The sequence below is a fragment of the Zygosaccharomyces rouxii genome (genome assembly GCF_000026365.1).
Source record: "Zygosaccharomyces rouxii strain CBS732 chromosome F complete sequence".
Lineage (NCBI taxonomy): Eukaryota > Fungi > Ascomycota > Saccharomycetes > Saccharomycetales > Saccharomycetaceae > Zygosaccharomyces > Zygosaccharomyces rouxii.
This window is the reverse complement of record NC_012995.1, coordinates 106,714-132,323: the sequence shown is the minus strand read 5'-3', so window position 1 is coordinate 132,323 and position 25,610 is coordinate 106,714. Positions and strand designations below refer to the sequence as shown.

Here is a 25,610-nt window from a genome sequence, read left to right as displayed (position 1 = left end):
TTTTGAGAAGGTCTCATGGTGAACTAATTTTGGGTGGTCGTGTTGGGTTTCTTTGTAGTAATAATGCCACTTTTGCTATACACCATACGATAATTATATTCAGAAAAAAAAAAAAAAGTGGAATATGGATATAGATGGTTTAAAGGGTTGTTTGATTGGTATAAAAAGGATGAGAACTTTGAGATGAAATTATTGGGAATTCCTTCTCATTTACTTACGGTTTAATCATAAAAGATTATCATTGCACTCAATCAGCAATAAATCAAATCAATACAAATAGATAAACATGTCTGAAATTACTCTAGGTCGTTACTTGTTCGAAAGATTAAAGCAAGTTGACACTAACACCATCTTCGGTGTTCCAGGTGACTTCAACTTGTCCTTGTTGGACAAGGTCTACGAAGTGCAAGGTCTAAGATGGGCTGGTAACGCTAACGAATTGAACGCTGCCTACGCTGCTGACGGTTACGCCAGAGTTAAGGGTTTGGCTGCTTTGATCACCACCTTCGGTGTCGGTGAATTGTCTGCTTTGAACGGTATTGCAGGTTCTTACGCTGAACACGTTGGTGTTTTGCACATTGTTGGTGTTCCATCTGTCTCTTCTCAAGCTAAGCAATTGTTGTTGCACCACACCTTGGGTAACGGTGACTTCACTGTTTTCCACAGAATGTCCGCCAACATCTCTGAAACCACCGCTATGTTGACCGACATCACTGCTGCTCCAGCTGAAATTGACCGTTGCATCAGAGTTGCTTACGTCAACCAAAGACCAGTCTACTTGGGTCTACCAGCTAACTTGGTTGACCAAAAGGTCCCAGCTTCTTTGTTGAACACTCCAATTGATCTATCTCTAAAGGAGAACGACCCAGAAGCTGAAACCGAAGTTGTTGACACCGTTTTGGAATTGATCAAGGAAGCTAAGAACCCAGTTATCTTGGCTGATGCTTGCTGCTCCAGACACGACGTCAAGGCTGAAACCAAGAAGTTGATCGACTTGACTCAATTCCCATCTTTCGTTACTCCTATGGGTAAGGGTTCCATCGACGAACAAAACCCAAGATTCGGTGGTGTCTACGTCGGTACTCTATCCAGCCCAGAAGTTAAGGAAGCTGTTGAATCTGCTGACTTGGTTCTATCTGTCGGTGCTCTATTGTCCGATTTCAACACTGGTTCTTTCTCTTACTCTTACAAGACCAAGAACGTTGTTGAATTCCACTCTGACCACATCAAGATCAGAAACGCTACCTTCCCAGGTGTTCAAATGAAATTCGTTTTGAAGAAACTATTGCAAGCTGTCCCAGAAGCTGTCAAGAACTACAAGCCAGGTCCAGTCCCAGCTCCGCCATCTCCAAACGCTGAAGTTGCTGACTCTACCACCTTGAAGCAAGAATGGTTATGGAGACAAGTCGGTAGCTTCTTGAGAGAAGGTGATGTTGTTATTACCGAAACTGGTACCTCTGCTTTCGGTATCAACCAAACTCACTTCCCTAACCAAACTTACGGTATCTCTCAAGTCTTGTGGGGTTCTATTGGTTACACCACTGGTTCCACTTTGGGTGCTGCCTTCGCTGCTGAAGAAATTGACCCTAAGAAGAGAGTTATCTTGTTCATTGGTGACGGTTCTCTACAATTGACCGTTCAAGAAATCTCCACCATGATCAGATGGGGTCTAAAGCCATACTTGTTCGTTTTGAACAACGATGGTTACACCATTGAAAGATTGATTCACGGTGAAACCGCTGAATACAACTGTATCCAACCATGGAAGCACTTGGAATTGTTGAACACCTTCGGTGCCAAGGACTACGAAAACCACAGAGTCTCCACTGTCGGTGAATGGAACAAGTTGACTCAAGATCCAAAATTCAACGAAAACTCTAGAATTAGAATGATCGAAGTTATGCTTGAAGTCATGGACGCTCCATCTTCTTTGGTCGCTCAAGCTCAATTGACCGCTGCTACTAACGCTAAGCAATAAGCTGTTTAGCCCTTGGTAGAAGCTATTCAATTTAATATCTTAGTTAAGTAAAGTGAAACGGCATTGCTTTTGACGTTGTTACGAAATAGTATAAATAAATCTGTTTGAATAATTATAGTTTATAAAGGTTGAACATAGTACGCACATGCTAAGTTACTTGAATCAATCCTTTTGGAAACGAAAAGATGAAAGATGTAACGTAACCACCAGATTTGAAAATTGTTCAATAAATATTTATTTTTTTTGTTGTTATTTTTAAAAAAAATAGTTCTATTCTATAAAACCTAGGTATCCTTTGATTTTGGTGCAATCTTAAAGCTCAAAATGTCATTTTTACCAGGTTCCACTGGTGCATCTTCACTAACTCTAACACCACCAACAGTTTCAATGGCTGCAATGGTCACTTCAGTACCCATAATGTGTCTTGTAACTTTACCAACAGATGTACCTCTTTTCACAAGGAAACAATCTCTAAAGACGTTCTGACCATTACCACCTTGAAACGTTTGAATATTTCTTACGGCATATACCGGTATTAGATTTAAAATATCAGTTGCAGCTTGTAAGACTTGAACGACACCCGTGGATCCAAATCTGTAAAGAACCAAATCACGAATACCCTCAATTCTACTCAAAATCTTGTCATCTAATGGTTTTAAATTCTCAGGGTCATCTTCACAAGTATCAACAAACTCTGTACCTTCTTCGTAGCGAATAAAACCCTGCTTGTTCAATTTTCTCAAGAAAATCTCTGTCACTGCACTACAGAGAACAGATTTTGTATTTGGATATTTTAGCATAATTTTGGAAACATTTTTATCAGCATCAGGATGATCAATTTTGTTTAATGCTAATACTGTAGGGAATTTTTCTACCATAAATGATTTAACCACTCTAGTAATCCAATCATCGTTCCAATGTTCTAATGGTGGTAAACCTTCTAAACGATCTAATGCTCTTTGAATCATTGAGAATTGTGAACCATAACCACCAAATTGAGCTTGTAAAGTATCTACCACATTTGATTTTGTTGCTGTGTGTTTTCTAACAATTGAACCCCATCTTTTCTTTAGATTACCTTCAATCCATAATCTAATCTCATCCTGTAACCATTCAATATCATTTAATGGATCGTAACCTCTGGTATTTTTACCTTCAGCGTTTGTTGTACCACTAACATCAACAACATGAATTAATGCATCTGCATGTCTTAGATCATCCAAAAATTTATTACCTAAACCTCTACCAATATGAGCTCCCGGAACTAAACCGGCAACATCTAATAACATAATGGGGACATGTCTTTTACCGTTGGTACACCAACCGTAGTTTGGTTTACAAAGTGATTCTTTACCAAATCTTGAGCAAGCACAATCTATTTGTACATATCCAGTAGCTCTATTTGGATCAATTGTTGTGAAAGGAAAAGAACCAATTGACGCACTTGCATCTGTCAATGAGTTTAAAGTTGTAGATTTACCGGACGAAGGCTTACCAACGATACCAATCAAAGGATCTCTAGGCATTTTATCATCCAAATTTTATTTACAATTCGGGGTTCTAATACGAATAGAAAACAATATCTATTGTAATTCTTCGAGATGAGATGAGGTGAGATGTTCGAGGTTCCAATGCAGTTCAATTTTTTTTTTTTCATGTTGAAAAATTCCATACATTGGGAGTATTAAGCCCTAAAACAAGAGAAAATACATCAATAGAGAAGGACGGTTCCATTAATGAAGCGATTTGGGCACATTAATGAACTCTACAGGCCATAAATGATTAAGAGCAGTTCAAATTGGGTCTAAGTTTGGTGATCACGCATGATTCACAAGATCAGGGAAATGTGGTGATATTGTAATCAAACTCGAACAGAAGAGCAAGTTTGCTCTAGTCCAATGGATCTGGAGCTCTCTGTTATATCCGGGATATGCTCATCGTAGACTGATAGATGTATTGAAGTGCTGTAATGTCCTGAATCAGATGACCAGAAGAACAGAGGGAGCCAGCCGAGTTTGGAGGTTGTAATGGACATGGGACTTCTGGAGAGTTCTGAATACTGAGCAGTCAGAACAGCAGATACCCAGTATATGCTTTCCACGAGTTCTATGTAGACGGCCTTCTACCGAATTCTCACGAATTACTGAAACTGAACCGGTATTAAAGCCAGTCTATAACCGAAGCAACACCAAGGAGCTAATGAATCCATAATAGGGTCCGCAATTAACTAGGTTGGATGCGACCAGGTAACTGAATATATCATTTCTTCAGCGCCTACAGAACCCTAAGAAACCCTAATCTATAAACACGCGCCCTAATATTTCTACAAAGCCCTAACTATTCCGCCCTAAAAAACTTTTCACGAAACCCTAATGGTTTTTTTTCAAAGCTCATCGCAGACTTTTTTTCTAGACTATACTAGAGCTGGACGTTGGATATCTATTTCAGTCGACAAATCTATCGCTCTACGGGATTGGTATTCTTATCCAATAGTATACTTTTGTTTGGATTGACTGAATAGAACTTTCGTATTTTTGTCCCACCAACTTATCTTTCCTAACTCATAAGATCTAGTATGTCAGGTCCACAGGAAAATTTATTCAAACCAGTTGGTGATACTGTTGAAGAAATTAATGTCGATGAGGCTCCAGAACAAGAACAGGTTCAAGTTAAAAACACCGGTGCTGCTGATGCCATGGGTCACCCTGTGCAAGAGATTGAATCTCTGTGTATGAATTGTCATGCTGATGGTACCACCAGATTGTTATTAACATCCATCCCATTCTTCAGAGAAATCGTTATCATGTCTTTTGAGTGTCCTGAGTGTGGATTTAAAAATTCTGAAATCCAACCAGCATCTCAAATCCAAGAGAAAGGTGCTAAATATATGTTAAAAGTGGAAAATCAATCTGATTTTAACAGAGAAGTTATTAAATCTGAGACTGCTACTTGTAAGTTCTTGGAATTAGATATCGAAATTCCCGCTAAAAGAGGTCAATTAACCACTGTTGAAGGTTTACTATCAGAAATGATCGACGATTTAGCAGCTGATCAAGAAGCCAGAAAATCGATTGATGAAAACTTACATGACAAGATTCAAGAAGTAATTGAAAGAGTTAGAAGCTATATCGATTGCAAACCAGGTACTTTACCACTAACATTTATATTGGATGATCCTGCTGGGAACTCTTGGATTGAATACAGACCTGGTGAACCATTACACAAGTGGTCTCATACCGATTACTTCAGAAACGACGAACAAAATGTCTTGGTTGGTATTATTACCAGAGATCAACTGGAAATGCGTCGTCAAGAAAAATTGTCTGAGTTATCCAATCGTGAAAGAAATCCATCCGAAGCGGTTAAAGTTGGCTCATCTGCCTCAGAATTCTTGTCAGATGCAACTGAAATTGAAAATTTTGATAATGAAGTCCAAACATTTAGAGCATCATGTCCATCATGTGTACGTGAATGCGAGACTCATATGAAGCCAGTGAATATCCCACATTTCAAGGAGGTTATCATTATGTCTACAGTATGTGATAATTGTGGTTATAGATCCAACGAAGTTAAAACTGGTGGTGCCATCCCAGACAAAGGTAGAAAGACCGTTTTGTACTGTGATGATCCTGCAGATTTAAGCCGTGATATTCTGAAATCTGAGACTTGTACCTTAACCATCCCAGAATTACATGTTGAAATTCAACAAGGTACTTTGGGTGGTAGATTCACTACTTTAGAAGGTCTATTGCAACAAGTCTATGAGGAGTTGGAAACTCGTGTTTACTCTCAAACTTCAGATTCTATGGATGAAGCTACAAAGCAACGTTGGCAAGGATTCTTTGGTAATCTGAAAGAAGCTCTGGAAGGTAAGAGGAAGTTTACCGTTATCATGGAAGACCCATTGGCTGGCTCATACATCCAGAATGTTTACGCTCCAGATGAAGATCCAAATATGAATATTTCAGACTACGAAAGAACTAGAGAGCAAGACGAAGACCTGGGATTAAACGACATTAAAGTGGACCAGTGAAATAATGATTCATTGAGCGTGTAACAATTAATATTTATGCAATTTTAGATATTTGTAGAATATACACGTAATACTGTACGATAATATAATAGATAAAAGATCTATCTTACCGAAAACCCCCGTACTTATCTTTTCGAGGTTACTTTGTCAGTAGGAGATAAGAGGGAAGAGGAATAGTACACGATGTTCACCTACAATAACGGGTAAATTCCCAGACATATCGAAGGAAAGATATCAATGGTAATAGGGCATAGAAAATTATCGTCTTTGGAAAGGTATTTTTACACTAGAAGTATCATTAATCTACATTCGTGCTTTTACGTGGGGATTCAATTGAATCAATTGCCCAGTAGGACTCAAATACAACATGCGTTAAAGAGTACAATCGATACGTTCATCCAATTGCGTTGTAATGTGGGAATCGACGAAGAAGATGGTAAACCATATCTAAAAATAATTGATCAAAGTCTTGAACTCAAGGATGTCGTGGAATTTGTGGATTGGGCAAAATTCGATGAGGATAAGATGAATTACGTATTTCAAAACTATGCTTTCCCATATCATACCGAGAAACCACTTTGGAAAGTGTTAGTTATCCCCAATGAGAGAAAATTAGTTCTTTTAATGAGCCATGTCCTATTTGATGGTATGGCGGGTGTGATTATATTGCAGGAATTTCTGAAAAACTTGAACCAATCTATGAATGCTATTGAAAATACTATTAGTACAGTTTACGAACCAGGTGAAATCCAAAGTTTTACAAGTAATCATCACCCATATGAGGATTGGCCCATTGGTTGGAAAGCTAAACTATTACAGTTCCTTTTCGCCCAATATTTGAAATGGAAACCAATTAATGCGGATATGGTGGGACCTAAGAGTGAAGATTTTAAATTTAACAGTTATTTCTTACCCCACGGACTTTTAGAAAAGAGGTCGGATTCTACTGGAGGTCTTTATCAAGTGAGATGTGATAATTTACAACGGAACATACATTTAACTCCAGAAGAATTGGAAAAAGTTCTACAGTTATGTAAAGATCACAGAGTATCTTTTAGCTCTTTACTTACAGCTCTTTTCGCTCGAAGTTTGGCGAAGTTCTCAGATCCAACGAGTTATACAGGTTCCCAAATGAAAATATGTTTACCGATGAATACAAGATCAGCATGCAACAAATACCTACAGAATGACGATTATACAAAACAATTGGGTAATTTCGTTGCGGCTACGACTCTCATCGCAAACACTAATGATAATAAACCGCTATGGGAATTAGCAGAAGCATTTCAAAAAACTATTGTCCAAAAGGTTCAAAATGGAATTCCAGATGCCATCGGTGAATGTAGATTGTTAGATGTGATTGATATGCAAGAATTTTTTAAGGCAAAAATTGCAGCTACTAAACCAAGTGATACTTTTGAAGTATCGAATTTAGGTTTCCAACCTTTTAACGACGTAGAAGGTCCCTTCAAGGTAACTGACGCTTTTTTCAATCAACCTCAAGGAATTTCTGCAAACTTCTTTTGCTCTGTAATTTCTACGGGCGGTGGACTCAACTGTCATCTCACTATTCCAAGAGATTTGGAGAGAGATTTAGCACCATGCATACAGTATGTGGATGATTGGCTACATGAGAAAGGTAGAAAGTGAGAGGTTATTTATTTTTTTAGAGCAAAAAGGAAGAATTAATATAGTCATGAATGTATTATTACTTAGCTGCGTGTCTTGAAAATCGCTACATCTCCTGGGCGGTAGAATTCAAAAAAAAAAAAAAAAAAGAAAAAGGAAATCGTATCATATCATATCATATACTAGCCATGCCAAATCAAACTGTATAGCATTCCGCGTGGAAATTCAAACCATAGTCAGTTGCAAACCGTCTTGTACTTTCCACAAGACCCACAGGACCAGCTGCCATTACAACTATATCTGAAAGATCATGAGTATGGGTATTACCACCGTTGTAAATTTCACAACCATCATCGGCTCGTTCATCGTAGGCACATTCCCTTTCCATACACCATAAATAATCTTTCTCACCAAGACTTGGTCTACCAAAGAAAACTTTAATACCCGATGGAATTCTTAGAACCTTATCGTTGTCTGAAATTAAGCGAGACTCCTCATCAACTTCATTACCTTCCAAACCAGTTGGCGCTTCGATCAATGAAGGTTTCCTGAACAATTCATGATCCGAAATAGGTGCCGGTGTTGGCGAATTAGCATTAAGACGCTGAACTTGTGCACGGTTACTTAAAATCGATTTTGCATTTCCCAATGAGAATATCTCTGTAAAATCAATCTCATCATTAGGGTCGATTTCACCCATAGCAGTCTTATTACTGATATTGTTGCTGCTACCAGTGTTTGCAGTAGATCCATAGTTTTTAGTTTTGTTAGTACCATCAACTAAGGAGAGATGACTCTTGGTGCTCAAAGTATTGTGATTTGGAGTACCCCAGGTCAGCGGTGTTCTTTCATTGTAACCTTGACCCTCTTCACCAAGACTAGAAGCTACCGAGGCATCATCTGAATCGGGATAGGAATCCACATAATCGATTTGAATGTCCTGTTCACTTCCAGAGGCACCAGAAACATAGATCTCCATACCTTCGAAGTTGTGCTTAAAATGGTTTAAAACCTTTAAATCCCTGTAATCCTTAGAGACCCAAATCAGTTTAACGGTGACACCATTGAAATTTAAGATTCTCAACAGCGGCAATGCAAACGAAATCGCCGATCCACCGACACATATGAGAGCCCTGCGGGCGTGTATGTTGTAAGACAAAGGCGAATGCAAAAGTGACGCAGAGTTCAAGTTGCCAGAAGAACTTGTAGTCCTTAAAATTTGACCCAGCTTAACTTTAGACATGAAATTTAGCTTGGGTTCAAACGCTCCGGTAACTCTGTACGCAGTGTTGGAAATCAGAGGGAAATTAGAGTTTCTAACAATCAGTTTAACAGTGTCGTCTGTAGGTAAACTTGCGATGGTATAAGGATGTTGCAAAGGCGCCAATTGGTGAAATAACCATTTTAACCAACTACTGTGTTGCTGACTTAGACGGACATGACCCGATGGTAAAATTGGTTTTGAACTCAAATCATCTTTTGGGAATTCTACCAGTGTCAAAGAAGGTGAAATGGGGACCGCTGTAATGGTAGTAATCTTGGTATGTGAAATACGGTAAATGATCTGCCACACTAGAATGGCCACGTTCAAAAACGTGTAAGATGGAATGGACGGTCTTGCATGGTAATGAAGTAGAATCACTGTAGCCCAAGTACTCAAGTAGTGAACGTAATAGAACACTTGGAAATTCCACCTTCTCATTTTGCTCACCGACGTCACTCCAATGAGTACAAATAATACCATAGCAATAACCCCGGAAAAATTAGCAGGCTTGAAGACTTTTATCAGCGAGCCCTTCAAATACATGAACCAAAGATATAGGATAGTGTGCAAAAGCGATTCCACCACCACGACTCTTGACATCCACCTGTGTATGGGGACTAAACTCAAATACAGTGTTTCCGGTAAAGGGGAAGGTCTTAGAGTCAAAAACAACAATGGTGGCATCAACGCAACCGAAAGTCTACCCATTCTCTTTGTTATTTGAATTAAATCTCTACCTGCACCGGCAAAGGTGCAGATCCCTACGAAGACCGACCAAAATACGAGTTGTTGTAGAGATGTATTGTGCCATATACGCCATGAATGGATTCTCGAGTGGTTTTTGAAGACGGTGTGCTTGAAGAAATGTGTCACACGGAAAAACCCACTGGTAAGACTCAAAGTATTCCACAGCGGCAACGCCACCAATATCAAACCACTAGTGAGGAAAAAACATAATTTTGTACATTCCATAATACGCTCTCTTCGAAGATGCCTATCCGTGTCATCATCAAAAGTAGGCAAATTATTATCGAGCCACCCCATAAAAAGGCATAAGGCTCTTTTAACATCCATCATTGACATCACTATTTGCCGCTTATTAAGATGCCAACTTCCCACTTAATACTTACAAAAATATAATCTCTTGAGTTGCGAAGATATGCATCTATTTTCTTGAAACAGTGAAGAGATCCACTCTGCTCTTATGTCCTTGTCTTTTCAGGGATTATTCCGACCATACTTCAGGAGTTAAGATCTATGTTTGAAGCTCTATATTTGATCTTTTGCACTAATTTCCCTATTTCCGAACTTTTGGGTGCGGTTTTCAACAGTCACATGAAAAGTTGAGGTAGATTATGTGATATGGAGATGATGTGCACTATATACATAATGGCGAAGTTACCAGGCTGCGTATAGAGGCCCCCTACCACCAGTGGCATAATTACTAATCCGTAGTCGGATTCGATTTCGGCTGCATCCTTTATGGAGTGCAGATGTGCTGTGCAAATATGCTATGCAAATGTGCTTGTATAGCTAAGTGTTTAGGAGCGGAGTTAAAGTAGGAGAAGCATGAGAATGGTTCAGACGGAATACTATTGGTGAATTTTTCTTGCGCCGTTCTGTCTAGTTCTAGGTTGTATCTCTTATGTACTCGTATTACGATTATTCTATTGTTCAGCCGTTCGTGCCATTGCTAGCGCCGCACGATGAGAGTTTCTGTAATGTTAGCGCTTTACAATATTACACAATAGAGAAGGGGGAGGGAGCGGGGATCTTAATATGAATCGACTTCATTGCTAGTCGCTATTTTTTTCTCTCTCTCCCCCCTTGCTTTAGTAGCTACCCAGACATTCATCACAGTTCCGTACGTAAGCCCTACCCGCAGTTTAGTTTTTGAAAGCTAGGCTCGAGGGCATCTGCCAATGAAGGGCTAGCTCTTGAAATCTGAATGCACAGAGCACGAGGACAATGACGGTTCCCTTGATTAGTGTATAGAACGTTGTACTGCTCAGTAAGACCCTCCACGCATTTAGCTATCACATGACGCTTTGGATAAGTTTCAAGTGACTGTGACACCCATACATACCTGGAACTTTTTTTGTCAAAAACCTGCGTCGGTTCGTAATTTTTTTCCGACGCGTTTAAACGCGCGACCGAGCGCCCTCCGAATTCGTCTGGGAGAGCCAACGCCAACACATTCCCTAGGCAGAACTCTCTCTAGTGACTCCCCTTCCAGCCCTCCCTAGCTTCCTTCCAACATCGTTCTACGGCACGTTGGGCTCCGCCTACCACTCGTGCTGGCCCCGCCTGGGATCTCCCTCTGGATCCCCCCACGCAAACAGAGGATTGAAAAAAAATTGGACATCGCCAAAGTCGCAGAGCAGAGGTACGGGCATTCTGGCAACGGAAGGTAGTAGTAACGTTTGATTATTGTAGTCAATTATCTATATTAAAAGTTGGTCAATTCAGGTGTGTTGACAAGCTCAAGAAGGAATAGCACAACAATAAATTAAAGATGTCTCTACCAGCTACTTTTGACTTGACCACGGAGGATGCGCAGTTATTATTGGCTGCTAACACTCACCTAGGTGCTAGAAACGTTCAAGTGCACCAAGAACCATACGTCTTCAAGACCAGACCAGATGGTGTTAACGTCGTTGACGTCGGTAAAACTTGGGAAAAATTGGTTTTGGCCGCTAGAATCATCGCTGCTATTCCAAACCCAGAAGATATCGTTGCCATCTCTTCCAGAACTTTCGGTCAAAGAGCTGTTTTGAAATTCTCTGCTCACACTGGTGCTACTCCAATTGCTGGTAGATTCACCCCAGGTTCTTTCACTAACTACATCACCCGTTCTTTCAAGGAACCAAGATTGATTATCGTCACCGATCCAAGATCTGATGCTCAAGCTATCAAGGAAGCTTCCTACGTTAACATCCCAGTCATTGCTTTGACCGATTTGGACTCTCCATCTGAATACGTGGATGTTGCTATCCCATGTAACAACAGAGGTAAGCACTCTATCGGTTTGATCTGGTACTTGTTGGCTAGAGAAGTTTTGAGACTAAGAGGTGCCTTGGTCGACAGAACTCAACCATGGTCCGTCATGCCAGACTTGTACTTCTACAGAAACCCTGAAGAAATTGAACAACAAGTCGCTGAAGAAACCGCTGGTGCCGCTACTGAAGAAGAAGAAGCTAAGGAAGAAGTCACTGAAGAGCAAACTGAGGCTACCGAATGGGCTGAAGAAACTACCGAAGCTGTTGCATGGTAAACTGTGTGACAAATACGCTAGCATACTAGTATAACGTTTTTATCTATAGTGTTGTTCTCCCCTCCTCCTCTGTACTGTTATTGCACACTAGTATACAATAATCTGAACAAAAAATGTGTCTGTAAGGTTTTTTTTTTTTTCTAAAAAAAAAAAGAAATTGAATTAATAATATAATATTGTTTTTCAATTGTCTCGAAGATATCGATGGCTTGTTTTCTACGTCTTGGGCGTCTAAAATTTGTTCATGTATTTCTTCTTATATATATATAAAATAGAAAATTGGAAAAAAAATAAAAATCGAATCAATTATTTAACCTTCAAATGTGGGTCAATTGGACCTTATCATGCTGTTTGGCGATTAATGCTACCCTGTCACCAAGCGAAAGTGCTAAACCTTGACCCTTGGAACGAATACGGACATGACCTACTACTTGGCCACTTGCCGGACTCTTTTCAATGCATAAGTTCGCCAACGCATCTTCACCAAATGAAGATTTAGCGTAAAGGTTACAACTCAAGAATCTGCAATCCTCCTCACCTAATGCTTCAGGTGGTGTTAAAATACCCATATTTGTACCACGTGTCAATTCTCTCAAGTAAGCATGCAAGCTGTTCAATTGAGATTTCACAGAAATCTTGTTTTCCCATTCAAATGCATTCCACATGGTACGGAAAGTTTCATCGTCAGTCTTGGCAGGTTTAATGTAATCCATGATATCGACATGGACATCATTTAAAATAACGTAACGTGCATCCTCACCATGACCACCATCGTAAATAATGTTACCAAAGATAACACCAGTGTCTGCAGATGAGACCTTGACAGTGGTGGTAATTCTGTGGAAACCATGAGGAACAACGTTAGTGCTAGGTGGCTTATCTATCACCTTCAAATCACCAAGGGTAGCGAACTGAACGTGTAAATTCTTCAAAGTTTCCCTTGTCTGGTTTACCAGAAGAACGTCAAGCACAACGTCAAATTGGTGATTGGTAATATAGGCCTCCGCATAGACAGGATCCGAGAAACCTGTTAGCGGAACGATCTTCTTTAACTTAGAAGTGATTGAATTCTTGTTTGGTCTTTCGGAATCACCCTTTATAGCCGCCTGCAGGTCTTCTTCAATCATATCACTTTTAGAGGTGTTGGATTCCACTTGAGTGAATTGTCTGAAGATAAGAGATTTATCGATTGGCTCAGCGGTCTTTGTCAAGTTCTTGGCAGATAATTGAGCATTCTTACGCTTGGAAATGGCAACTTGGGATTTGAAAGAGGATCTGGTGGCGTCCAAGTATGCCAAATCTAGAATTTCCTTTTCAGAGCTCTTTTCAGCCGGGTTTGCTTCATCTAACAACATGGTAATTGCACACATGATTCTTTCGAGAGAATCTTCATCGATTTTCTTTTCTACTAATGAACTTTGGCCCACTCTTATTGTACTAACCAAAATCAATAACCCTTCAGCCTTTAGAGCATTTAGGACAGTGATATCTTGAGATACTTTTTCGAATCTTAAGACCAATTTGATGATTGTACTAGCCAAAACGGAAGCTGTGTAGAAATCACCATTTAGCACAAAACGACGGATGGGAGGTCTAGCATCAGGATCTTCAGCAGGAGCGCTAGAAGTAAAATCGAATGCAGTTTCAGTACCATAAGTACCATCTGGTAAAATCACTGGACCTGCATGTCTGTGGTTAAGTGCTTCTTTTTCTTTCTCTTCTTCTTCAGAATTTTGAGATCTGTTCCTCAACTCGGATTGGACAATAGGTAGTTCACCAACACTAGAACGGATGTGTTTCCAGCATTTCTGAATATCAGAAGAACTCTCGGCGTATTCACCTAAGACCCAAAGTGCACCACGGTAAGCCTTGGCAGACCTTATTTTGTCCAAAACGTCAATCAAATTTGACAAGATACCTTCTCTCAAGTGAGGATATTTTTCAATAACTTCCTTGACAAAAGAGATGATACCACTGGCAGCAACAGAACTCAAATCACCAATGAAATCCAGTAAAAGTGATACAACACTAGCGGCAACTTCGACAAATCTAATTGCTACAGTGTGAATGGTTTTAATCAGAAGCTGCCTATATTGCATAGACTTTTCCTTATCACTGTTAGTGACAGTAGTTTGCAATTCTTTCTTTAATAACTTAACCACATTATCCACATTTCTTGATGATACGAGATTCATAGCAATATTCAAAGCTTTAGAACGTACGTCCATATCTTCTGCGTTCAAAACACGTAGAATTTCCAAAGTTAAATCTTCTAGGGCCCCTGGGTTCTTGTTATTGATGTCTTCTACTCTGTCCAGGACGATCAATTTAACATTGTTGTCAAATACTTTAACAGCCAAATTAATCAATTTAGTTGCAGCCTTAGCCAAAACCGAAGGATTGGCAGATAAAGTTGTCAAGGCCAATGCAGTATCAAAAACAACTTCATCAGAAGTAGTAGAATCTAGCAAATCCAGTAGCAATTCTACGTATTGAGGTTTTAATGATGGTACTTGCACTGCATCTCTTCTGATAAATTGCACGAAGGAACTTTGTAGAAGGGACTCTAGTCCTTCAATGGCGGCCATGTTTTCTTCCAAATATGCTAATGCAGCTTCACGATCCAACTCTGCTAGACCCAAAAATGCATTTCTTTTACAAATTGGATCAGTTTCTACAGCCAAAAATGAGCTAATAATATCCTTGGCGTCTGGTAACAGATGATCACTCACTTGGTAAATAGATAAAACGGCCAAAATGGCATATTTACGCACATATGAGTGACGATACTCCAAACATGGCATCACAGATGGAATTAATTGTTCTAAAAGTTCTGTTTCCTTCAATTTGGTCAAAAATCTCAACGTATTACCTCTAATGTACTCGTTGGGATGCTGCAAGTCATGTTGAATGGCATTACAGACCAAAATCATTTCATGTCTCAATTTACCTTCTTCATCTAGCTTTGGAACAATTTCCCAGTAAAGGTAAAGCAGTTTCTTCAATTTGTTGTTTCTAGATGGCATAACAAATCTAATAATGTGCATTAGCAATTGAGGAAGAGGATTCCCATCAAGCATCGTTACTAAAATTTGCTTCATGGTGGCTATCTTATCCTCGTCAGATCCTCTCTCCAAAGCTTTTTGGAATTCACCAACTGTATAACTAGCATTGCTGCGACTTGGATCAAAAACCAGCGTATAAGCCGGTTGCTGCGGATCAACAGTCATGAATTCTCAATAAAATAGCAGTCAGATTCTTTCAATGGGACCTTCCTTTCACTTATCCGAGGGTCTTTGTTTACGCCTGTTTGGATTCTTCTGCCTGCCACCTTGTTCGATCTTCCATCTCCTGGAGATAGAAAAAAAAATATCATACCGCGTAAGCCATCCGGGCGGGTAACCCTAATTGAATGATTGTGACAATCCCACCAGAAAGCCGATATTAAATAGGATATTAAATAGAATATTCAATTGTATTACGAATTAATTTTCTGCAGTTTAGTTATATAAAGTTCATTAGTCAGATGAAGAATCTGGATTGGCTACGCGGAGCCCCTGTCCGTAGGAGAAAGGTTCGTTAAGTCCAGAATTACCACTTTGAGTCGATACCGTTTTACTTATTGGGTCCTTATCTAGATAGTCCTGGATATTAATATTGGTAGGTAACTTTTCGTATTGTGAACTGTTGTTGATGTGTTGTAGTTTTTCTTCTTGTTTTGTGAAATAACTCTTGACCGTGTTGCTTCTTGAAACATCTGCGTCAGCAGTATCTTCTCCTTCCCTCAATGGAGCCATGGCATCATCACTGTCATAAGCATCATCACCGGGAATGTCGTGTAAAAACTCTTCCAAATCGTCATCGCCTTTGCTCTTAGAGGGACTGTGGTCTTGTGCGGTCCTTTTACTGGGGCTTGCCTTTTGATTGAGCAAATTGTGAAATTCTCTGGTATGATCAACATTAATCTTATTGTTATTACTAGAGGCCTTATGAGTACCATCTTCGTTAGCATCTTCATCTGTAGTCTCCAAAGTGAATAATTTTTGTTTCGCTCTACCATGTTTAATACCAATTTGTTTTGAACTAGTCCTAATTTTGACTTTAACATTTTTGGGTTGTACCAAATTATTTTTCTGCTTTAAAGTAACCGGTAAATTGGGAGGTGCCTGTAAGAAGTTGGAAGCCCTATAATATTTTAGTCTTAATTCTTCCACATAACTAGATACAAGTCTCACCGATTTATCAGGCTTAGGCGATCCGGAGGAGACAGTAGTAGAACTATTATTACTTTTATTACTTCTCGTGCTTTGGTGATTAGATAAACTACCGGGACCCGTGAAAATAGAACCTGCCTTTGTTCTCGAAGAGCTGACCACACTCTTCAAAATATCTTTCTCCGATGCAGAATCTAAACCGGCAACCCCTGATCTTATACCAAAGATCGCAGGGTTGTTCTCTAAACTTTGGTTATTGAGATTGGTAGGGACATAAGTATTACTCTTTTCACTAGGAGCAGTGGAAATCCCTTTGCTGAAGGCACTTTCATGGCTTCGTATGGAATAGTGGGTTGCTGTATCGTCAAACTCATCGTTATCCTTGTTCAAGTATTCATCGAATCCATTCATATAAAAAGTTGGACGGTCTTCGTTCACTACTCTGAATTTTCTTCTTGGTGGTGGTGGCTCTTTAGCTTCTACAGGCTGCATTGCAGAGTCTTGATCAAAATCCTTCGCAGAAAATATCTCTTCAGAATCCACAGTTCTAGGTTTACTCGTCGTAACCATTTCTCCAAGTGATGCAGTATCTGAAATTGGATTTTCAGGAGCGTCTTCTTCTCTTTGATGAAGAGATTCATTCATAAGAGGTGGTCTATCCAAACTGTTTGTATAAGTACGCGACATCCTGTTGTTATTATCTGCATAAGTAGCAGCATCCATAGAATCACGATAGGATAGATTACTAACAATTGGAGCGGCTCCCCTAGTATCGTCTAATGCTACCTGTTGAACACTTTTCACAGAGTTATCGGCTAACGAATCAGTGAATGAGAACCTATCTGCCTGTTCATCACCAGTGGCTGATGTACCAGATTTACGCTTTTCAGTTTCAGTCAATTCTCTAGATTTTCTCTCCGTTCCAGAGGCCGGCAGTGGTGATGAATATACGGCTGCTAATGGTTCCAACGGTTCCTTTGGTGGAAGTGGTGGTGGTGGTTCCAACGATGGCTCCGTTTGTACACTTGGTAGTGGATTTATGACAGGAGGCGAAGCTAATCTTGGCGGCGATGCTACCCTATTACGTTGTGATGCTTCAGGAAGCTTTAAAGGGTCCACGTACGTCAATAGACCTCCTAGTAAATCCTCGTTATTTGAAGCCTTTGCAGGGTCCAAATGTGTAGCCAAGCCGTTTTGCAAATCAATTTCACGATCTAACTCCTCTTCTGGGAAACTTCCACGTTGTGATATAGGGCTATCTTGAACTGCGCTATGTTCCTTTATGAAATAGTCTAGTTCTTCTTCGAATTTTTCAGCTTCTGACCTTTGCCTTCTATGTTGCTTTGGATTAAACTCATTTCCACTAACTTGTGCTTCACCTTTTCCCTCTCGTTCACCCCTTACATCTTGTGGGGTCGATGGTGGTAGTCCTCTTTCCACGTAATTTAAAGCCACAACACGTTCCTCCGATAACTGTTTTGGCGGGAATACACCTTTTGCCTCCAAATCTGGTTTTTCTTCCAGTTGTCTGCCCTCCGGTACTTGTTTCATAGAGTTTCTAAGAACGCTTAAGTCAACCGGAGGTGGAGGTCTTCTTGCCCTAAGGGGCTTCTGACCTGATGACGACGATGATAATGCTAATGGTTCATTTAGTTCCTTCTTTAAAGACGATGAAGATGAGGAAATCTCTCGACTACTCTCTTTCTTTGGTGATGAAGAAGAGGTTGACGAGGTTGATGATTTTTGCTTGTCAGACGAACTCGTAGTCCGCTTGTGAGGATGCGAACTGGTTTGAGAAGATGTATGCCCGTGAGAAGACGAATCTCTTGTTTTATCAGAAGAGGTCGTATGCGAAGAAGAAGTATGCCTATGTGAAGTTGAAGACGAAACCCTGCTTTTTTCATTGGAGGTCAGACGAGAAGATGAATGCTTATTTCTTACACCTGTAGCCGTGGTGGAATCGTGGGGAGAAGAGACTTTATGTTTCTCCGATGTTGAAGAAGGTTTCCTAGGTGTGCTATTTAGCTCCGTGGCTGACTTACCTCGGTTGATTGTAGCAGGTCTATCGGACTGCACAAATGGATTTCTATTGTTAATAGGTTTCTTATCCAATGTACTTTTCATAGGAGATGCCTTGGGATTACTAGGACGTGTTGAAGTCTTGCTATTACTACCATTACTAGGCTTACCATTTGTACTTGAATTCGTCACTGTAGCAGGTTGACCACCACTTAAACTACCACTGCTCCCCCACAAAAAGAAGGAGCGCCTCTTACCTTTGTTGCCTCCACTGGTGCTATTGTTGCTGCTGCTAAACATGCAAACCACTAATTAACACTGAGGAATGATTCGAGAATCAACGCTTCCCTGCTTCTTCAGTCTTTTTCTTTCTCTTTACTTCGGTAAAGTTAAAGTTTCAGATGCTCATCTGAAATATCGCGTACAATTTTAAAAGCGTAATGTAAAACACCGTAAGTTAAAACTCTGAGGGAAAAAGTAAGTAAAATATTGAGGGTTTACCCGATTTTAATCTCATCTTCAGCCCCCTCTAACATTTCTTAGGGTGATACGAATCGTGCCAAGGCTCCTTTACGTTCCTTACCTTTCCTTATTCCAAGAATTAACGACAACGCAGTATAGTCGGCAAAAATGCAACGGTATTCTGTTACACATGTACGTTTTCCTGTAGTAGAATTTTGTAGATAAGCTCAAGAGCCTTTTGGACGTGCTCACCGATACCACCAATACTTACCACCCTGACCGTAGAGGGATGAGGTTGTTGGGCATAAGTGGTAAAGTTCGATACGTTTAACGAGTCAAACCAAGGCCGAGATTCATGCAAATTGTTTAGATTTAAAACCACTATGTTACAATTGGTTTGAGCACGTAAATCGTTTAAATTCTGGTAAACTTTATCGATGTAGCCTTGTCGTGGGCATTTGACATAGGTCTTTAGGATTTGGTAGGGTGATTTAGCTTTGACTACTTCTTGTGATGCCTTGATAGTTGCAACACAGTGTTGCTTGATTTGGTCCTGTGTCATGAAATTGGGTCTGGATCCGTGAGTAGTAGTATTAACGCTGCTGCCAGTACCGCTATTGGTTCGACTAGGTGTATTTTGTCTAGTGGTGGAATGTGTAGATGTTGTCTGCTTTTCGTTTTTGCTTGATGATGACGATGATGGTTCTAATGCAGCATTGTACTTGATCAACTTTTGGGCGTAACTTTGTAGATTATTCTTGGATTTTTCAATGGATGGTAAATTAATTTTAGTTAAATTTGTAGGATTGTAAAGAGCTTCTCCCAAAAATGGTAGTTCCTTTACGCCTAAATCCATCGTTTGGTAAATTTGATTCAAAGCTTTCGAGAAGCAGGATGAGGTAACCTTGCTAGATTTACCAAATTTGATGCTATGAAAGAAGGTCACTAGACTCTGAACAATCTGTGAAAGGCTCGTTGAACTGATGTAGTATTCCTTAAAATTGTAATGAGTTTGAAATTGAGACTCACGTAAAGTGGGAACAGTACGGACATTGTAACCGGTACAGCTTGACGGTAGGTAGAAAGTTCCTGAAACGTTGAGACCTTTGGGTATGGTAAAAAAATCCTTGGAATTATTGGGTGAGATCCATTTCTTATTCTTGTATCCAAATAAAATTGAAAGCACTAGACTACAGTCCATAAGGCTAAAATCTTGCAGGCACACATAGCCGGGTATAACACAGTCATCACACGATTGTAGTTTTAACTTGCCAGAATCGACGAATTCGTGTAATGCATTAATACAGAGCTCATAATCACCTGGATCGCTAAAGATGGGTACGAATAAGTAACTATTCGGTATGATACTTCCCGCTTTCGCATTTTGAGTTCTAATTCTGTCTAAATTCTTCCAAATATCCTGAGATTCGAAGACATCATGTTTACGACCTTTCTTTGAAGATTTCGGTACTGGATCTTCAGTTGCAACTCTTTTCTTTGGTGCCATCGGCGTATTCTGCCCTTTAAGGTTTCCGGAGTTCCTGTATGGTTCGTTTGTTGATGTTGCTGCAATTGTAGTTGAACTTTCGCTAAGACATAATTATTTTGTATTTAATTATCTATATTTTACAGAGATAGAGAAAAAGTATATAAAATAGACTTCTTTTTTACTTATCTGACGTTGAATTGTTTCTTTACAATGCTTCCACTTCTTTAACCACTTCGTTGAAGGATTCCTTGTACTCTTCTTCTTTAGATTTACCATCTTGCTTCTTGTTACTACCCGGCACGATGAAAACAACAGAAGTTGGTCTCTTAGTAGCACCTGCTGATCCTAGATCTTGCTTGGAAGGTACAAAGATGTATGGTACTGAATGATCTTCACATAGGACAGGTAAATGTGAAATGACATCTGGTGGAGAAATATCACTTGCAATGATAACAAGACCCTTTTCACCTTTCCTTAGAGCTTTTACCACTTCCTTAACACCTCTCTTAACATTCTTAGCCTTTGATGCCTTCTTGGTGGTCTTTAATAGCTTCTTGTTCAATTTTTTAGAAGCTAATGGTTTGGCAAATGGTAACACGGCTGGCAATCTAGCCTCGTAGTTGTCTTCACCCTTAGTTTCCTTAGGTTCCTTGGACTCTTTACTCTCCTTACCCATTGTGTTGAGGAAATCGACAGACGATAATAGCGTCAGAGAATATTCTGCAGTTTGATCAATATCTCTTGAGCACTACTACGATTTTTTTCAAGCTCATCTCTTTACAGGTTGATATCTTCGAAAAAAGTGGAAAATTTTTCAGTAGAGTCATCGCTTACGGGCGTCAGTGTGACACTTTGAATAATAATAATAATAATATAAAAATAATACCAATACGTATGAACCCTACAGGAAGCGGAAAAGATTTAAGCGGTATTTCCTTCTGAATAAATATGTTTGGATTTTTTTACCACCCTTGTAGCTTTCAGATGAGATTTCTACGACATTTCTTTTTTTTTTTATGATTTGCCAGCTTAAACAAATGTTAGTGAGAATTCAAACGATTCCTATTATGCTTTATAGGTTTCAAGGTCCTTCCAAAAACACTTATCATCCATGATATACTGCGTATAACAGCATAGTGTTTTGTTATTCACTGACATCGTAAGTGAACTATAGAATAGAGATAAGTGACTTGACACATAAGAAGGCCTTTAGACACTGTTAAGCTAGTGACCATATACAACGAGCAAAAAGAAACGTAATAGTATGACTGCCTTTCATTGAGTATTATCGTCTATAATGTAGGGCACTTTACATTTTTACTTACTGTAGCTAAATTGAAGTCTATCATAAATTTACCATATAAAACGCTATGAAATTCCCCCCATTCAACAAATAATACCTAAGGAGGGTTGGCCGAGTGGTCTAAGGCGGCAGACTTAAGATCTGTTGGACGGTTGTCCGCGCGAGTTCGAACCTCGCATCCTCCAGATTTTTTTCTCTTTTTGAACTCTAAAGTACTAGTACAAGAGATTAAAGAACTGGGGACCTAATATTTTTGTAAGATCTACCTAGAAGCTTAAAATAGAAGTTACGATGTATCTTCTAGCTATATATCGCCTCTGTTTCAAAGGCTATGCATTATCTTTCTTGCTGGAATCTTTCCATTGACACCTCATCGACTCCCTTAATAAAATCCGATAACTGTAAGAAATAGGGAACCATTGCCTCAATTATAGTCTGAGCCCAGTTACAAGTGGATTCATATCACCATTATCATCACCGCCATCGGTATCAAGACATCTGTTAATCCCGTGGCGAATGACTGTTGATGTTCAACTGATACTTCACTAGCAAGGTCCAGAATTTAACACATTCCCCCACAACGCTTTTTGCTTCCTTGTATATTAAAGCATTTGAGTATACAAATAGAAAGATAGAGTCAATTGGCTACCTAAGAACAAGTAAGATAATTAACGAAGTTGATAATGTTTGACAAGTTGAAGAACAAGCTCGAAGACGTAATTGATAAGAAACGTACAGGTAAGGGACACGGTAATAAAGAAGTCGAAGTCAAAATTCCCGATTCCTCTCAGATTGATAAAAAAAGTATTTACAAGTATCGTTACAACCATGGTGTGAATTTAGGGGCTTTATTCGTGCTAGAAAAGTGGATTTATGACGATTTATTCGATAAAGGTGGTGATACTGAATATGACGCCGTTAATAATCAATTGAAAGATTCGGGTGCTGAGGCAACTGCTCAAAAATTACATGAACACTATCAAGCATACCTAAAATCAATTGATTTCGAATTTTTGGTTGATTCGGGTGTGACTGCACTTAGAGTGCCTATCGGTTATTGGCATGTGGGAAACGGTCAATTCGTTGATGGACTGCCCTACTCTCCTTTGAAAAAAGTCTACGAGAATGCGAAGGCTTGGGATGTTTTAAAACAATTGATTAGTACCTCAAATAACTATGGAATTGGGATCTTAGTGGATATACATGCGTTACCGGGTGGTGCCAACGCTGATGCACATAGTGGTAGCTCTCTAAAAAATGCATCCTTCTTTGGCAATAGCAGTTATGTGAACCAAGTTTGCAACGAAATATTACCCTTTATCGTTAAAGATGTGTGCCAAAACAACGATAATATCATTGGACTGCAAATTGTTAATGAAGCTAAATTCGACAACAACGCTTCTGGTCAGAAGAAATATTACTCCAAGGCTACAAAGGCCATTAGAGCCATTGATGATGACCTGCCCATAGTAATTTCTGACGGTTGGTGGCCTCAGCAATGGGCAGATTGGGTACAGCAACAAGGCTTAGATACGAATCTCATTGTGGACTCACATATCTACCGCTGTTTTTCAGATTCTGATAAGCAGAAAAGTGCCCAACAGATTATTGACGATCTGCCTAACAGTGCAAGTTTACCAAAAGATCAAGCAGATTACATGGTTGGTGAGTTTTCATGCGTTCTAGATACCCAAACTTGGGATAAGACTCAAGGTGATCGTGGTCAATTGGTTAAACAGTACGGTAATGCTAAAACGTCGAGTTTCTCCAAAAATGCCAGTTGGGGATGGTTTTTTTGGACTCTACAATTCCAGCATGGTGATGGTGGTGAATGGGGGTTTATACCGATGGTCAACAGCTCTTCAATCCCCAGAAGACCTGGTGGTACTCATGCTATTTTAAGCGATAATCAAATCCAATCATTTGTGCAACAACATAGTGATTATTGGAAGGATAAGGGGGGCGATAAAATGGAACATTGGAGATATGAAGATGCTCTAAAAAGTTCAATCGCCGACATCAAGGCATTTGCAGAATTTAATAATTCTCTAGTTGGTAGATGGCACTCTTGGAAAGTTCAGCGCAGGCAACAGTATATTCAGCAAAAAGGTGATAGTGACTACATGTGGGAATGGGACCAAGGGTACCAAAAGGGTCTTGATGAATGCAATCACTACTAGTTAAGAATTTAAATATAAGTAACTTTGATTATAATATACAAAAATAGTGGTAAGGTTTTCTACAATCTTGTTTTAGAATTAATTTGTGATATGTGCTACTTAGCTGTCCAGTTACATCAAACGACTATACCGATTAATGGTTCTATAGTGTAGTGGTTATCACTTTCGGTTTTGATCCGAACGACCCCGGTTCGAATCCGGGTAGGACCTTAAGGTCATATCTTTTTTTAAAAATGTTAATCATCTACTGGTCGCTGTCCGGTGTTACAGGGTGATTTTGGACGCTAAAGGGACATGTCCGAGATACCCCGGAACCGCTGGACATCCATTTTGGAAAACTTTTTTTCGAAAAAAATTTGAAAAATTTTGAAAAATTTTGAAAAAATCAGTCATAGCGGACCCAAGAGTCATTGGCCATCGCTTATATAAGAAAAGACTACTTTGGTTTGGAAGCTTTAAGCAGTAGGGCATTTCTGGAATCAAATCGACAGTTCTCTGAGTTTTTCCGTATTAACAAGGAAAATCATATTTTTTTAAGGGAAAGGTTGAAATAAGAATATTAACTCCATCAGAAAATGTTCATTAAAAACGATCACGTAGGCGACAGAAGTCGTTTGGAAGACTGGAGAATTAAGGGCTACGATCCATTAACCCCTCCTGATCTACTTCAACACGAATTGCCAATCTCTGAGAAAGGTCATAAGACTATTGTGAAAGCTAGAGAAGAAGTATGCGACATCTTAAGTGGTAAAGATGACCGTCTAGTTATCGTGATTGGACCTTGTTCCATTCATGATCCAAAGGCAGCTTACGAGTATGCTGATAGATTGGCTAAATTATCTGAAAAACTATCCAAAGATCTACTTATTATCATGAGAGCTTATTTGGAAAAACCAAGAACCACTGTGGGATGGAAAGGTTTGATTAATGATCCTGATATCAACAACTCTTTCCAAATTAACAAAGGTTTAAGAATCTCAAGAGAAATGTTCACCAAATTGGTAGAAAAACTACCTATTGCAGGTGAAATGCTTGATACCATTTCACCTCAATTCTTGAGTGATTGTTTCTCTCTAGGTGCCATCGGTGCAAGAACCACCGAATCTCAACTGCATAGAGAACTAGCTTCTGGGTTATCTTTCCCAATTGGTTTCAAAAATGGTACCGACGGTGGATTACAAGTTGCTGTTGACGCTATGAGATCTGCCGCACACGAACACTACTTCTTGTCAGTTACCAAACCAGGTGTTACCGCCATTGTTGGTACTGAAGGAAACCAAGACACTTTTATTATCCTAAGAGGTGGTAAGAATGGTACCAACTTTGATCCTGAAAATGTAAAGACTGTCAAATCTCATCTAAAGAAATCTAATTTGGTCGATGAAGAAGAAACGAAGAGAAGAATTATGATCGACTGTTCCCATGGTAACAGTAGTAAGGATTTCAGAAACCAACCTAAGGTTGCTAAATGCATCTACGACCAACTATCTGCAGGCGAAAACTGTTTGTGCGGTGTGATGATCGAATCTAATTTGGTGGAAGGCAGACAAGATATCCCAGCCGGAGGTGGTCGTGAAGGCCTAAAATACGGTTGTTCCATTACTGATGGTTGTATCAGTTGGGAATCTACTGAAGAGGTGCTGGAACTTTTGGCCGAGGGTGTGAGAAACAAGAGAGCCGTGAATGCTAAAAAATGAAATGTAATATGAGAAAAACATTAAATATTTATTATTATCGTTAGTCTAAATAAACAATTTTTTGCCTT

At 39.5% G+C, this 25,610-nt stretch overlaps 12 protein-coding genes and 2 non-coding genes across 14 annotated transcripts; 8 read left to right on the top strand and 6 right to left on the bottom strand.

The window, feature by feature from the left end:
* Positions 1-286: 286 nt before the first annotated feature.
* On the top strand, positions 287-1,978 carry PDC1 (indolepyruvate decarboxylase 1; the record flags this gene model as incomplete). Its single annotated transcript, XM_002497221.1, has 1 exon — positions 287-1,978. One exon carries the CDS (start codon positions 287-289, stop codon positions 1,976-1,978), a length of 1,692 nt encoding a protein of 563 aa, XP_002497266.1.
* A 284-nt stretch (positions 1,979-2,262) lies between these two features.
* On the bottom strand, positions 2,263-3,504 carry ZYRO0F01584g (uncharacterized protein; the record flags this gene model as incomplete). The annotated part of the gene is made up of 1 exon (XM_002497220.1): positions 2,263-3,504. The coding sequence occupies one exon, from the start codon at positions 3,502-3,504 to the stop codon at positions 2,263-2,265; it is 1,242 nt and encodes a 413-aa protein (XP_002497265.1).
* A 1,049-nt stretch (positions 3,505-4,553) lies between these two features.
* ZPR1 (zinc finger-containing protein ZPR1) lies at positions 4,554-6,011 on the top strand (the record flags this gene model as incomplete). Its single annotated transcript, XM_002497219.1, has 1 exon — positions 4,554-6,011. One exon carries the CDS (start codon positions 4,554-4,556, stop codon positions 6,009-6,011), a length of 1,458 nt encoding a protein of 485 aa, XP_002497264.1.
* Positions 6,012-6,248: 237 nt separating this feature from the next.
* On the top strand, positions 6,249-7,661 carry SLI1 (N-acetyltransferase; the record flags this gene model as incomplete). The annotated part of the gene is made up of 1 exon (XM_002497218.1): positions 6,249-7,661. The coding sequence occupies one exon, from the start codon at positions 6,249-6,251 to the stop codon at positions 7,659-7,661; it is 1,413 nt and encodes a 470-aa protein (XP_002497263.1).
* A 175-nt stretch (positions 7,662-7,836) lies between these two features.
* FRE8 (putative ferric-chelate reductase) lies at positions 7,837-9,987 on the bottom strand (the record flags this gene model as incomplete). The annotated part of the gene is made up of 1 exon (XM_002497217.1): positions 7,837-9,987. The coding sequence occupies one exon, from the start codon at positions 9,985-9,987 to the stop codon at positions 7,837-7,839; it is 2,151 nt and encodes a 716-aa protein (XP_002497262.1).
* Positions 9,988-11,419: 1,432 nt separating this feature from the next.
* ZYRO0F01496g (40S ribosomal protein uS2) lies at positions 11,420-12,178 on the top strand (the record flags this gene model as incomplete). The annotated part of the gene is made up of 1 exon (XM_002497216.1): positions 11,420-12,178. One exon carries the CDS (start codon positions 11,420-11,422, stop codon positions 12,176-12,178), a length of 759 nt encoding a protein of 252 aa, XP_002497261.1.
* A 317-nt stretch (positions 12,179-12,495) lies between these two features.
* SEC26 (coatomer subunit beta) lies at positions 12,496-15,408 on the bottom strand (the record flags this gene model as incomplete). The annotated part of the gene is made up of 1 exon (XM_002497215.1): positions 12,496-15,408. One exon carries the CDS (start codon positions 15,406-15,408, stop codon positions 12,496-12,498), a length of 2,913 nt encoding a protein of 970 aa, XP_002497260.1.
* A 288-nt stretch (positions 15,409-15,696) lies between these two features.
* On the bottom strand, positions 15,697-18,711 carry ZYRO0F01452g (uncharacterized protein; the record flags this gene model as incomplete). The annotated part of the gene is made up of 1 exon (XM_002497214.1): positions 15,697-18,711. One exon carries the CDS (start codon positions 18,709-18,711, stop codon positions 15,697-15,699), a length of 3,015 nt encoding a protein of 1,004 aa, XP_002497259.1.
* A 346-nt stretch (positions 18,712-19,057) lies between these two features.
* SNU56 (Snu56p) lies at positions 19,058-20,380 on the bottom strand (the record flags this gene model as incomplete). The annotated part of the gene is made up of 1 exon (XM_002497213.1): positions 19,058-20,380. The coding sequence occupies one exon, from the start codon at positions 20,378-20,380 to the stop codon at positions 19,058-19,060; it is 1,323 nt and encodes a 440-aa protein (XP_002497258.1).
* A 187-nt stretch (positions 20,381-20,567) lies between these two features.
* Positions 20,568-21,038, bottom strand: NHP2 (snoRNA-binding protein NHP2; the record flags this gene model as incomplete). Its single annotated transcript, XM_002497212.1, has 1 exon — positions 20,568-21,038. One exon carries the CDS (start codon positions 21,036-21,038, stop codon positions 20,568-20,570), a length of 471 nt encoding a protein of 156 aa, XP_002497257.1.
* A 728-nt stretch (positions 21,039-21,766) lies between these two features.
* On the top strand, positions 21,767-21,850 carry ZYRO0F01386r. The gene has a single exon. It is a non-coding gene; the product is annotated as a tRNA-Leu (tRNA).
* A 498-nt stretch (positions 21,851-22,348) lies between these two features.
* On the top strand, positions 22,349-23,845 carry MRX18 (17-beta-hydroxysteroid dehydrogenase-like protein; the record flags this gene model as incomplete). Its single annotated transcript, XM_002497211.1, has 1 exon — positions 22,349-23,845. One exon carries the CDS (start codon positions 22,349-22,351, stop codon positions 23,843-23,845), a length of 1,497 nt encoding a protein of 498 aa, XP_002497256.1.
* A 138-nt stretch (positions 23,846-23,983) lies between these two features.
* On the top strand, positions 23,984-24,055 carry ZYRO0F01342r. Its single transcript has one exon. It is a non-coding gene; the product is annotated as a tRNA-Gln (tRNA).
* Positions 24,056-24,420: 365 nt separating this feature from the next.
* On the top strand, positions 24,421-25,542 carry ARO3 (3-deoxy-7-phosphoheptulonate synthase ARO3; the record flags this gene model as incomplete). Its single annotated transcript, XM_002497210.1, has 1 exon — positions 24,421-25,542. The coding sequence occupies one exon, from the start codon at positions 24,421-24,423 to the stop codon at positions 25,540-25,542; it is 1,122 nt and encodes a 373-aa protein (XP_002497255.1).
* Positions 25,543-25,610: the final 68 nt, after the last annotated feature.